General features: G+C 40.3%; 1 protein-coding gene across 1 annotated transcript in view; it reads left to right on the top strand.

Annotated features, from left to right (window-relative positions):
* LOC140236903 (uncharacterized) overlaps positions 1–14308 on the top strand; it is a 60030-nt gene that overhangs the window by 42916 nt on the left and 2806 nt on the right. The window contains exons 7-8 of the mRNA XM_072316837.1: positions 11655–11903; positions 12255–14218. Of these exons, the coding sequence (XP_072172938.1) occupies positions 11655–11903; positions 12255–14189 (2184 nt within the window). The 3' untranslated portion in view covers positions 14190–14218. The remainder of the gene's footprint in view (positions 1–11654; positions 11904–12254; positions 14219–14308) is intronic.

Below are 14308 nucleotides of genomic sequence, written 5' to 3' on the forward strand. Positions count from 1 at the left end.
AATGGCTGAGATATCCAAAAAAATTATAATGATAAAAGGCGACAGGCCAAACCTTTTGTTAGGATCTCTTTGTTTCACCTTGTTTTTGGATATCTCAGCCATTTCAAAAGCGATTTTTATCAAATAAACTTTTGATACCCCTTTATAATTGCATGCTCTTTGACATCTCATAGAGTAGTTTTTGAATATCTCGCAAAACGTTAAAAGCTAAATCCTCACCTCAACCAGAACTGTACACACCCTTTAAGTTACAACTTATGAGCGAATCACACTCAATGATTACACCGGAAGTGCAGAAGTCTTTGCTAGATGACCTTATGCCCATACAAAATAGCGCAGCGCTGGAGGTTGACCCAGATGCGAATGAGAAGCGAGGTTCACGCTAACTCACAAGCTTGTTGATTATTGTGTCCACACTGAGCTAAACTACAGTACAAGTGGGGAACCCCTGTGGCTCGTGGAGAGAGTGTAAACCCTAAGATGTCTCATGGTTCTAATCATCGACTAAACTTTATAAGATTGCTAACTTTTAAGTGCATCCACACTGTGCTAAACTATAAGCTAACCATCGAGAGTTAAGTTTTTGACCTAAACTTAAAGTTTAGGAACTGCGTGTGAACCTAACTGTAGACTTGAATCTGCAAAGACCTCAAATGATGATGATTAATACCTTTAAAGGACAAGTTCACCTTCATTAACATAAGGATTGAGAGAATGTAGCAATATTAGTAGAACACATCATTGAAAGTTTGAGGAAAATCGGACAATCCGTTCAAAAGCTATGAATTTTTGAAGTTTTTGTGCAGTCACCGCTGGATGAGAAGACTACTGCAGTGTATGATGTCACATGCGTACAACAATATAAGAAAAATATAAAGAGAATTTAACAAATTTTCATCTTATGAAAAAAGTACACATTCCCTTGACTCATTACTGACATATGTTATGGGTAATATTATTCCAATTGCCTTTAGAAAGAGGCAAGTCAAGTGCTTTTTCATTATGCGAAAAAAAGTGAAAATATGTTGAATTTTCTTTATATTTTCTTTATACTGCTGTACTCATATGACATCACGAACCTTAGTAGTCTCCTCATCCAGTGGTTCCAACACAGAAATTTTAAAAATTCATAACTTTTGCATCGACTGTCCAATTTTCCTCAAACTTTCATTGATGTGTTCTACTAATATTGCTGCATCCTCTCAATCCTTATGTTTATGAAGGTGAACTTGTCCTTTAAAGTCTTTCACAGCTGTACACCGCAAGTGGGAGTTCCTTCAGGTTGATTCATAGAGACTGGCAGTGATGGTGTTGAAGGATATGGGCTTGGCAATTTCATTTTGACCAGAATGTTTGCTGTACTCACAAGCATAGATTTAGAAACTTGGATGCTTGTTCTGCTTCACAATTCATTTCCTTCAACAGAAACATATCAAGGTGTTACGACTTGTAACATTTGAATTTATAATGTTAATCCTGTCAATATAAAAAGTCTGCCATCTCAACCATCTCTTTAAACAACGAAAGTGGATGGATGGGTATTCTACCCAGGCGTAGAAAGTGTAACCATTAAGTGTTCTTGGAAGCAGTTGCTCTGTCTCTGAATGAATTTGGTTTCGAGTTTTGAGAGATGAAAGAGTGAAAGTTATCTAAATCAAAGGAACAAAAAATATAGGAATTAAGGCAACTGCATACAAAACAAGTTTGTATTGTCTGTGGTCACATGATGAGAGTATACTTCTCTTGTTTGTACAGTCTTTCTTTTCCATTTCAAATTCTTTATTAGGAATGTATGACTAGTTTTGATCTAAGAGTTGATCAGGCTTCATATTGCCTTCATGTTTGAGTGAGGGTATTCAGTCATTTGGTCAGATTCTTGTTTTAATGTTTAGTGTCGACTTGTATTGAGTGGGCTTTTGAAACTGAAAAAAACATCAGAGAATGTTATTAGATAGGCATGCCCAGCTCTGCGCATCACCAAAATGAGGCGTCGTACAGCTGTAAAAGCTGTTATTTTTGTGAGGGTTTAATTTTTGTGAATTTTGTTAATCACTGTTGAGTTGCGAATTTCAACACCAAGCAAAAATATTACCACCTGATCTTGATTGCATAAAATTTGCAGTGCAAAATTATATGTTATTTGGCACCTTCTAATCTAGGGCAAAATCATGGCCATGGATGTCCAGATATGTGCATGCTACATCTAACATTATGCGCATCTCTCCTTTTATCTACAAACCTCAATACTAAAGTAGGCCTACATAAGGCCTACATACAGTAAAGTCACAGTGGCAGAGTGAACAGTCAGGCATTAGTGCACTTAAGATAGCCTCGGTGTCAAGTCACGAAGACAACATCTTGCAAAAATGTCTGTGACCTCCTCATTTTCAAAAATATCTGTACATGAAAATAACAGCCTATACAGTTAATCAAATTTATCCTTTCTATCATTTCCCTACCTATTCAGAAACATGTTTGTTCTATCCCATCTTAAACCTGTCTAGAGATATTTATAGTCGGACCAAGGCCCAAAAGCAACAGTCTGCAAACTTGCATTTTAGGATATTTCCATCATCTCTCTCAACATTTGCACAAGTCACAACAACTTGTTTGGAAGGTTCCTAATGAATTGCTTCCTGAAGTTTTGATGTTACAACAGACATTGCCACGAACAGGTCATGTAAACATGTTGTTCCTTTGGCTCAGTAAAGGGGTAATATCGTTTGCCTTGTCCCTTGGGACATGATGGGCGCTGACGGTCCGGTCAAATGGTCAGAACTTGACAGGAAGCAATGGAGGTGGACAACTTCCTGTGGATGGGTGGCCACAGGAACTGGAGAGCTGTGTAGCTTGTCACCCTCATTGAGCAGGGTGTGTCTACACCACTGCATGCTAGTAGGGTGCGACAGTTGCATAATTAATGTTTACGTCTGCTTGAAATCACCCTGAGGTGATGACACGCAACCTGTGGAGAATTGACGAGCCAGATCCGTGGGTGATTCAATGTTGGGAGTTCATCATGAAGGCTGTGGAACTTCAGAAAGTTGTTGAATACTAGGAATAAAATGAGGTGACAATGCTGTTTAAGTTACAACCAGAATTGTGTAGGAGAATGTTTTTTCACCATCTAATGGATATTCTAGACCTTCCTTTTATGAACTGATGCACAGGTGTAGACATTTCAATCTGATATAAATTTATTTTTTCTCCTTTGCTGTGACAGCAAAAAAAAAAAAAAAAAAATGCAGTTTCAAAGCTACGTGTATATGCTTCATGTATGAATACTGTGGTTTTAGGCGTCAAAATCCACCACCTTTTATGAAATAATCATTTAAGTTAGATCACTTTAAATATAAAACTTCATGATTCAGTGGACTCATTTAACTCTTTTCCAATTATTGGTACCACTGGTAATGACAATGTTTTAATGTACAATGTCTATAGGCTGTGGGTCTGAAGGGTTAATGGCAATCTATCAGGGCCTATAGCTTTGGTTTTTTTGAGGAGAGGAGAAGAGCAGACAATACATTGTACATGAGGTGTACTGCATTGAGGCAGTGGTGTATAAAATGGTTCGATTCAGTTTCAATTCAAGATACAGATTGTACATTACAATATTCCAATCAGATCTGTCAAAATGCAAGAATATACTTACACACAGAACATGGTAGTTTACCGTGATCTGATTAGGAAGACATGTTCTGAGAAGTTACACGGTACACTTGTGATGCCCTGATATGAAATAACGGTGTGAATAAATTTTGTATAAAAAATGACACACACAAAAAAAGGGATTACAAAGGAGCAAGATAAGAGTTTCAAGTGTCAAAGATTAGATATATACAGTATAATATGTATGTTTGTCTTGACCATGGGGGGGGGGGGGTCCACTCTGAAACTGAAAGTGGAGGAAATTTTGGCAGTTCCCGATGAAAAGTCAATTTGTTGGTTGCAATTTATGAATAATTTTGAAAACTGAAATGGTTTCTGTGATAACTGGCTTTCCTTCATGACATTGAATGATATACCAATTACATACATATATATTTTTATTCAAAAATTATTTTGTGTGACCTAAACGAGGACATACATATACACAGCTGTAGCAATGACACTGTAAATGGCCGAATGAGACTCCAAATTGGTCATGTGTTGCTGTTTAAAGATGAAATAAAATGGGTGTGAAGTATTATGTCAGTAAACAAGGAGTGGAAGCACTCCTTGGTCAGGAGAATGCTTCCCGTATCCATGGTTTAACCCATTGAGGACAAGTTCCGAGTGGATTCGGGCATGTGTCTATGGGAAATGTGTGTTGTAGCAAAATCTGCCCATCCTCAACGGATTAAGTAAACTATCTATTTTTAGTAAAACAGACAGTCATCACATGAATCAGGTTTTGCAGGTCTATGTCAGGTGTGAAGATATTTTATTTGTGATGTCAATGTCAGTGATGGTCCTCCGGTAAAAGTTTGTGACCTTAAGCGATGTCGAGCAATGCAAATGAAGGCAGATGTCTGTGATGACAATTTGGGTTGTACTCTCTCTAGCATGGCATGTGCGTCACCAATGCAGGTCAAACTGGGAAGTTTTGGCTCAAAAAAGTGACCACAAATCTCACTCTAATTTCAGGCGATTGAATGGGCTATTTACAGGGGCATATGTAGGGTGTTTAAATCCCCTCGTAAGGGGAGCGATGCGATACAAACTCGAATTTGGTGACGGGGCCAGCTTTGAGTATTGAGCCATTCCAGTCGACACCTGTCCAGATACTTCTAACCCTGGATGCAGTAAGCAACTTTGTGTCGGTGATTCAATTTGGTTCATGCAGATCATCTCTCTGGCTTCCTGTGAATATGCTTTGCCACAGTTATCTCTAAAATCATTATTTTCCTTTTTTTCCCTTGTAAACCTTTGGTCAAAATTCCAACACATGTACCTGTGTGTAGTTGAGTCTTTTTCCGAGCTTTACCTTTCACTCAAGAAAGTTGCCCCAGTGTGCCTCCTCATAGAATCAGAAGGCAATAGCTCCATTCAGAAGCCATTGCAATAGCAGTCTTGTGTTTCTCAAGTGTCAGAAAGATATGACACTTGTCAGACTTGTACTGTATACGCCATATATTTAGGGAGTCTAAATTTTCGCGGATCGGGACTTCTCAACGATTTAGCGAGTGGTTAAATTCACCATCGTTGAGTCCTGTACTGAGCGGAGAAAATGTATACGTGTGCATCTCATTCATATCAGGATGAGAGTCATTATTTTCCCATGTCTTTAATTTCAAGAATAGCACCTGACTTGCAAAATTCGTGAAAATAAAAACCTCGTGAAATTTTTGGCGTATACAGTAAGTGAATGAAACGCTGTAAAGGCATGGGTCTTCAAGCATTGTTGTTTTTCTTTGAGTGTGTGTGTGTGTGTCTTTTATATTGCCTCATTCTTCTTGTAATCATGTTTTCCAGGAAATAGCATTCCCGTGATGAAACAATGGGTATTACCGAATGATTTGCATATTTGTTTATGTGTGAAAGGAGTAGATCTTTCCCTCTCTCATTCTATTTCATTTTTTAAAAAATGTGCGCTCTACAAGAGTCTCACTATTATTATTATTATATTAATGCGTCTTTTCTTGTTTATCCATGTGTGTCTGTCTAGCCCACTCCTTCTTCCCATTGCTGGTCTTTTCTCCTTCCCATTCCTTGATGGGACATTGACATTGAAGAGGGGAAATCCTGCCCATCAGGGCGAAATCCTTGTAATAAGACTAGCTGCTACACTCTTTCCTTGAAGGCTAACTGGGATAGGCCGTTCACACCACCTCCACTGATTCTACAAAGACCCATTGCTATATTACATATAAACTACATGTCATCTTCCTGCAAATTTGATTTAGATAAGCCAGTATGTATTTACCTGAGATATTTGATGATTAAAGGCGTAATTTACCATTTGCAGAAGAAATGAAAACCCAACATTAGTGCTTCAAAATAGTTCTAAAATGTGAGTTAGGGATAGAAACAACCAATGTAAAAAATTGAATTAGTATAATCAATATTAAGTATACAAAATGTGAACAATGGTCATAACAAAAATGTTTCCAGACTAAACTGTCTATAGTTACGGTTTATCGCGAAAAATATTGATATCTCCTGATACAGGCCCTATTTCTTATGTGTAGGATGTTTTCTGATACAACTGACCTTCACATATGCATCAAATGTGATATCTTGAACATTTTTTAAATCACTGCTTCCTATTATGGTAAGCAGGACCTTTAAACCATTGAAGACTAGTCCAGAGTATTCCAGGGAGGTGAGATTTTTCTCTCACCTCCCTGAGTATACTCTGTCATGTGTTTATTGGAAATGCTTGTTGTAGCAAAATCAGCTCATTCTCAACAGGAGACTCTTGACTTCTTACACAAGAACAACCTTGGGAGCTTTTTGAACAGTGATTTCTGCTGCTTCAAGTTACTTCAGAGTACAGTCAAGTCTCAGTTTTATATTTCAGGTGTTATTTCAGAAGTGCAAAGTAGAATGGCGGCTGGTTGATACATATTTACGAGAAATTATTCTCGCTTTTTGGTTCAGTTTATCCTTATTTTGCATGACGTAGGATTTCTCTGTTTTTCTGTTTTTCTGTTTTTAAGTATAAATCTCAAATATATCTCAACTTCATAAAAATTATGTATTTAAACTCTTCATATAATTATATGTTTATGCATAAACACACAGACAATTATTACTAAACAACATGTATACCTTGAAGCTTGCAAACTAATCTTAAGTATTGTTAGTGTATCCTTCTATTTTTTTCCCTTTTCAGCAGTATTTTCATAATTCATGGAGTGTACCTGTTGCAGATAGTCTCACAGTCACTTTGATAGACTGAGGTGCATTAAATTTCTTGTTACAATTCATAAAGTATACGCACATAGAATACCTAAAGAAAGTTTCCAAGTTCTCATGCAGAGTGCACCACCTCGTGTAAAGGCCGAGTGAAGCAAAATATTTTCTCTTCCTGAGCCCCTTTCCCCCTCTTCTCCCTTTCCTCCCGCATCACTGTATAGTTACCATGGTAACATCTCTAGTTCCTGGCTCAGATTTAGATTTGCCAGTAAAGTCCCTCGTTTATAGGTCAAACTTTCACATGGCATTAGAGTGGAACTCAATAGGACTAAGTCTGGTGGAAATTCCGTCACAAAATGCCATGTTGTCGATCCCAGCCTGGCGTTGTGCCAGGTGCAACAAAACCAAAGTTGGGATTTTTATGTACATGCGAAATGGCAGCTGGATATTTGATTAAATCAGGCTGTATTCCTATTCAATCGTGGCCTTGTGTGGACTGAAGGGAGACTTTTAAAGAGCTTTTCAGTCATTCTATCATCGCAAACAAGAATGTCACTTTATATCCCGTGACATTTGGTGACATTTTAAAAATGTTTCCATTTGATATCAACATTGAACTTTTTAGAATGCAGATTTCCTTGATATTGAAGAGGATGATGCATTTAGAATAAGGTTGAAATGTTTCAAGAATTACCTCATATAATTTTATTTTTTATGTTTTTGTGCCTTTGAAAAGGTTACAGGTTCACCTACATGATGGTGATGCCATTTGATTACAAATTTATGCACTGTAATGAAAAATTTGTTTTCAATAAAGTTCAGTTTCTTCAGTAATCAGCCACAGTGATAGCTTTGACACATTATATTATGAGAATCATCTGTGTTGTGTTTATTCAGAGGCACCTTTGAAGTAAGGGTGCCTGATTTATGTACTGTCATCCAAGAATCCATGTTGTATGAGTCATGCCGTCTTCTTGGGAACCACCTTATTTGGTTTCTCCTGAAAAAGTTCATGTTCAAGCTAATTCAGCTTGGCAGTGGATTTACACAAAGCCAGAGCCAGATTTCTCATCTAGTCTTGCCTATTTGTGACATTTTCCAGCAGGTACATGTAGAAGTGAATTCAGCTATTTTCAGACAGTTGATTTATTTTGGATTATAGCTTACAATTGATGATGGGTAAAATTGCTCCTTTTCACTACCAGCTACTTTGCAAACATGGTGCTCAGTTGTAATGATTAGTGTGTCAATGTACATCAGTGAGCACTGCTCGATAAATTAAGAAAGTGTAGTGCACAGCATGCAGTGAACCCTGTTTCGAGCATTGAGATATAAATTCTCTACAAAAAGCAAAGTGAGGGTGGTGTTCAGTAGATAATTCATAACAGCTTTTGGGGTACCACTGTGAAGTGCAATATGAAATTCAATATTAATAGTAAATTTTCGTATGTTACTTTTACCACTTAATCAGAACCACAAGTAGCTTAATTAGAGCACATTTTAACTGAGACATTTCCATTTTCTCTCATTCATATCTAAAAATAATCAGTTAATCCAGAAAAAACAGGGATTTTTTAAGGACCAGAACTATTAGTTTCTAACCAATTTCAGACAAATAGCACAGCGTAATCATTTGAATTATACCTGAATATAAGAGCAGCCCAAGTCCAAATATGATATTGTCTTTGGAGACCCCTTGCTAGGTATCGTAATGAAATAGGTAATCATTCAAATGACTATTTTACATTAAATAATTTGAATACAAATCACTCATGTAACTGAAAAGTTAAGATATTGAGAAAATGTTCTTTGTTGGAAATTGTTGTTTTTAGTTAATTATCAAAATTCTGTCAAATGGACTTATGTCTTTCTTACAATTCGTGTATTCATATGTGAACATAGATTACCAATCGGCAGTACTGTATCTGGTACAAATAAAGGAAGTAGTTTGTGGGACTACACAAGAGGGTGGCAGTGTACTGGCAGTAGTAGTGATTCCAACCAGCCTTGTTACTTTCACATATTTCTTGGTACTGTTTGTCTATGCAATGCCATAGTGCACATGTACATGTACCAGTTGTGTGAACATCAATTTGTATACAAATAATGAATGTTTATGACCCCGTTTACAGTGCGAGCCGCGGCCGAGCCCAGCCCCGCTTCAGTGTAAACGCGCAAAAGGCCAAATGCGAGGCCAAAATTGGCCTCGCATTTGGCCTCGCTCTGGAGGTGGTCTCGGCCGCGGCGGAGCCGCGGCCGAGCCCTGCCTCTTCTTGGTGTAAACGCAAACTGGACCAAATGCGCGGCCAATTGCGCGGCCAATTTTAGTCTGGCTTCCAAACCCTCTGCCTGTATCTTTCGCTATTCAGGATATCAACCCCCTCAACATCGAAAACTAGTGTAGTTTAAGGTGGTTTTGTCCTGCAAAGGATTTTTTCCTTCGGCAAAGGCCTTTGCCCGAACGGCGACTTCGTCGCCACGGAATTCATTTGGCAAAGGGTCTGAAAACTAGACAATACCAAATTGCGTTTGTTTACAAGCAGAGCGCCACTACGACAAAATATTGAAAGGTTTGAATCAAAAGCGCGGCCGAGCCCAGCAGTGTAAACGGACAAAATTGCGAGGCTCGGCCGCGCAATTGAGGCCGGACTCGGCCGCGGCCGAGCCGCGGCCGAGCCCGGCCCCGCACTGTAAACGGGGTCTATGATTCCAATGGACAGAATATTTCATGAGGTGAAAGATGAAATGATCCATTCAACGAGGCGCAGCCGAGTTGAATGGATCAAACATTTCATCTTTCACCGAATGGAATATTCTGCCCATTGCATGAATGAAAAACATTTATTATTTGTTTTATATAACGCCTAAAATAGATCCTTGTCATTTGATGTTTTATTAATTTAGAAACAAGAGAGAATCTGTGATCGCAAGAGTGCTCACTGAGCTCTTTGCGCTAGCGTGCTGTCGCATACACACACTGCAAACGCAAGCGTTTTACACGCGTAGTGTGCTGGGCTCTCAGCGAACGTGCAATGGAGCAAATCGTATGGATCCAAAATTGCACGGTAAATGGAGCCACAATTGCACAGATGATGACGTCATAGTGAAATGGGCCGAATGATCAATGTCAAACAACCAATCAAATGACAAGGATCTCTTCAGGCGTTATATAATATATGATGACTGTTCACGATTTAGTGTCATGCCCACATCTATACAGGATATCGTGTAGGGTGATTCGCATTGGTCAGTACCAGCCACTGCTAAATGGAGATCCCTGCTTAAAGGGGAGATAATCTTGTATCCCTGCTCTTCTCTATTAATCAGGGGCCGCAATACTCGGTAAAAATATTTCACACATATCAGTCATGAATACTTCATTATCAGACTTACAACTATTACTGTAGCTGCTTGTGCTCAGAACTAAATGTTTACTGGGTACATAGCAGTCACTGAATGGCCTCGTATGGGTGAAATTGAAGAGAGTTTTGGACAATTATTTGAACACATCAGTTCATGACCCCACATGACTAAGGTTCATTCGGCTGCAGATTTTCATGTCAGATGAGAGACAGAAGAACTTAAAAGTAATACAACTCCAAAGACTTAGCACATATACAATGTATTAAGTCTTTCTTCAACTCAACTGAAATGATTTGCATTTGTGTCAAGAGGCAAAGCTGTGGCATTCTGCCATTAAAGCAGCATTTAATTGGTTTATCATTTGTAGGACATGGATATGTAGGGTGCATTAATAGGGATTAGCAATTTGTAATCCATACGACTCCTTAATGTGCTGTTTCACATTTTGGCGTTGTTGATGGTGCCATGTGCCGTGCATTTTGCCCAGAATGGTTGACTTTATGTTATTAGCATGGGGATCTTCAGACAGACATCAGCGGAGTTTGGTTGCAGCTACAAAGTTGTGATATCCTGAATCCCTGCGAGCCTTGGGAGAATTATTGTAAAGTGATAAGTGCAAACCTGAGTCAAATGATTAAAAATGTCTGGAGGAATTACTTGCTGTACGTGCCCTTGTGATAACTGTCTAGCGACATAATACTTCACTGACTAGAGGAAGACTTGGCAGAAATCAAAAAGAGGAAAAAATAGTGATTTCTAACTAAAGTGTTTAAATGAAAGGAAAGTTAAATCTCTCGTAAAATGGCACAGAAAGTCACTATTCCTCCTTTATATATAATGAACATTGCTGTAAAAACTATGCCTTGGCAGTGTTTATATGATGATAGTAAAGGACATCTATAATGAATGCACTTCAAAATATCGTTGTAAGCACTGGAAGAAAGAAAAAAAAAAAACAGCAGCAAAGCAGAATCACAGCAGTTACAATATTGTAACTTACAAAGCAAAGTGTAATTTTGTTCTCATGGTAACTAAGCAACACTCCTAGCCTTATAATAGCATGCTAATTTTTGTCAGGATTTCGTATGACTTTGGATTTTCGGATAGTGTTTTATATTGAAATTAAAGATCATCACCACCACATACTTTTGAAATGAGTTTTCAATATTCTTACGTGTCACTTTTATGGATAATCCTCCCTGAAGTGTTAAGAGCATTTATTCAACACATTTATTTATCAGTAAAATGTTAGTTGTGTCCACCAACACTCTCTTAACTTCTCCTGGAAGGAGACTAAGTTTGTCTCTGTTACGTCAGCTTGCGATCGACTCCTCACCTTACACCCCCACAGAAGGATGTGCCTGTGATGTGCTTCAAGAGATCTGATACAAACAGACCATATTTCCTTCCCCTCATCTTCTCTTGTCTCCTATCATGTCATCCCACAGGGCATTGATACTATGGAGGAGTTTGACCTGAACCCCCAGACGCCTACCAGCCCCCAGCCCCAGCCAGATCTTTTTGCCTCCCCACCTACCACACCCTCAGTGGCTGCCACAGCGGCTGCCGCTGCAGCCCCAGCTCCCGCTTCAGACCTCTTCAACCTGTCTGGCCCTCCGGAGCCCCAGAAGCCACCTGTCACTAAGGCTGTGAGTCTGGACTCTGCCTTTGGATCCTCTGACCCATTTGCAGTGCAGGTATGATGTGGCATCCACTGACCCCAATTTGCTTTATTTTTCTCTTTCTGGAAACTAATAGTACATGTAGAAAGATTAAGCAAAAAAAAAAAAAAAATTAAAGCCTTTATTCATTTACTGTGTATGTGGTATTTTTTTTCCAGAGTTTTTACTCTTTGCAAATACTTTTGCACTAGTTTCATGTCATGCAAAATGCACAAAGTTTCCACACCATGAAAATTTCCACCCCTACAGTTTTTTCATGTATAGTAGATTTGTTCTTTTTGACACCTGTTGTATTTCACTTCATGCAATGAACATGTACAATGTAGCTTCTCACATCTGGTATTGGTGCTTACTTTCTCATTGCAGGCTACTCCAACAGTTGCAACAAACAGTGCTGCACCCCCAGCCAGCAGCACCCCATCAGATGACCTCTTCAAGGAATTCAAGGACACCTTCACTACACCGGCCCCCCAGCCAGTCAACGCCTTTCAGGCACCCATGGCCCAGCCGGCAACCAACCCCTTTGGTGCTGCACCTGCTGCTGCTGCTGCACCTTTCCAGGCCAACTTTGGTGGAATGGGGGCTGCTCCAGCACCGTTTGCTGGTGCACCAGCAGCATTTGGAGGTGCACCAAGCATGTTTGGGGCGCCTCCACCAGCACAACCTGCAGTAGATCCCTTCGGAGGTGGGCCTGTGTTTGGTGACAGCCTGCTGGCCCCAGACACATCAGCCAACCCGCTGAACAAGCCCAAGCCTCAGAAATCAGATCCGTTCTCAGACCTGGGTGCCCTGGGATCATCAAAGTCGGATGCACCAAAGAGCAATAAGGAGATGTTTGCCAATTACAAGATTGGCAAGCCCGGTGAAGCCCAGCCTGCTCCAGAAGTCAAGCTGACTGGAGGACCCAAGAGACCGCCTCCTGCCATTCCAACGAGTCCAGAGAGTAGTACGTGTCAAGCATCATTATCTCCCCCTAATACACTTGATTTGAAAAAGCTTCATAGCGAAGGGCAAGATGTATTTACCATGCCTTCCCCCGAGGGCCCTCCCCCACCCCTTCCCCCAGACACATTGCGGACTAAAGACCATGAACCAGATAGCTCCCTCTGTGAAGAGGAAGATGCTAACATCAGCTTGCCACTCCCCTCTAGCCCTCCTCCTCCCTTGCCTTCATATGTTAACATCAAGGATGTCCATGCCAGTAACACTCTTGCTGAAATAAATCTTGGAAGTGATGCACTCCCACCACCTCCTCCTCCAAGATCCAAATCTTCCTCACAACTCAGGATCAGTGTGTCCAACCCCTTGCCAGTTCCTCCTAGAAACAGAAATCAGTCCTCCCCACCCCACAGTCCACACTCGGAGACGGCCAGCATCAAATCATGTGATGCTCGCTTCGTCTCCAGTACTCCACCTCCAAATCGAGTCTCTTCCCCTTCAATAGTGTCCACCAACAGTGCTCTTAGCACCCTTGATGAGCTCCAAGGCGAGGACCACTCGTCTGGAGTAACCAGTAACTCTGCTCCATCTCATTCTAATAGCATGAACAGCTTATCTAGTGTGTTTGACAGCAACAATGTATCCACTGACACTTTTGATAATGATTCTAGTGTACCATCACCTGCACCCAGTCCCATCGCTTCATCTTTGTGTCATGAAAACTCAGCCAAACCTATTGACATAATGCTGCCAAAGGCTTCATCAGCTAGCATCCACAATAGGGGTCCATGTTCAACTTCCCAAGACTCACTGTACAGCTCTGTGGAAACCCTATCTCTATCTTCCTCACAAACCATCCATCCATCAGCCAAAAGCTCTCATCCAGTCCATGGTAATCATGCATCAAAAGTCACAACAGCTTCCATCTCCATTTTGTCCACGTCGGCGCCAGTCAGTCAAGACTCGTTCTCAAAGGCCAATCCTCGGTCCGGCCGGTCGCTGTCACCCATTGTACTTCCCAAGCTCCCTGTCCACGAGGATCCGTTCGCAGACGACCCATTCTCGCGACACTCTCCATCGGTCAAGAAAACATTTGTTCTTGATTCATTCACAAACTCTTCGGTCACCTCCACCACCACCACCACCAATGTCGCCGTCACGAGTCACTCGCAAATGTCAGACATGTGGTCATCTCATGAAATCACATCAGCGAACTCTGACTCTAAATTTGGCGTTGTCATCAATTCAGATCCTTTTGCTCCCGGAGGAGCTCCGGTAACAAACGGCGGAGCCAGTCAGGCGGGGAACGACCTCTTTGGAAACTCCTTTGACACGTTTGACTTCAGTAACCCAAATCAATGATCACTCAATATCCCATTACCTGCAACAAGGTGAGACCTACAAATTGTATGTCCTATCAGTAAAGCCAAACAGTTTATAGATTTCTTGCTAAAAGCATCATGTTAATGACTCACAGAAAA

This window comes from Diadema setosum, chromosome 13 (assembly GCF_964275005.1).
Source record: "Diadema setosum chromosome 13, eeDiaSeto1, whole genome shotgun sequence".
Classification (NCBI taxonomy): domain Eukaryota; kingdom Metazoa; phylum Echinodermata; class Echinoidea; order Diadematoida; family Diadematidae; genus Diadema; species Diadema setosum.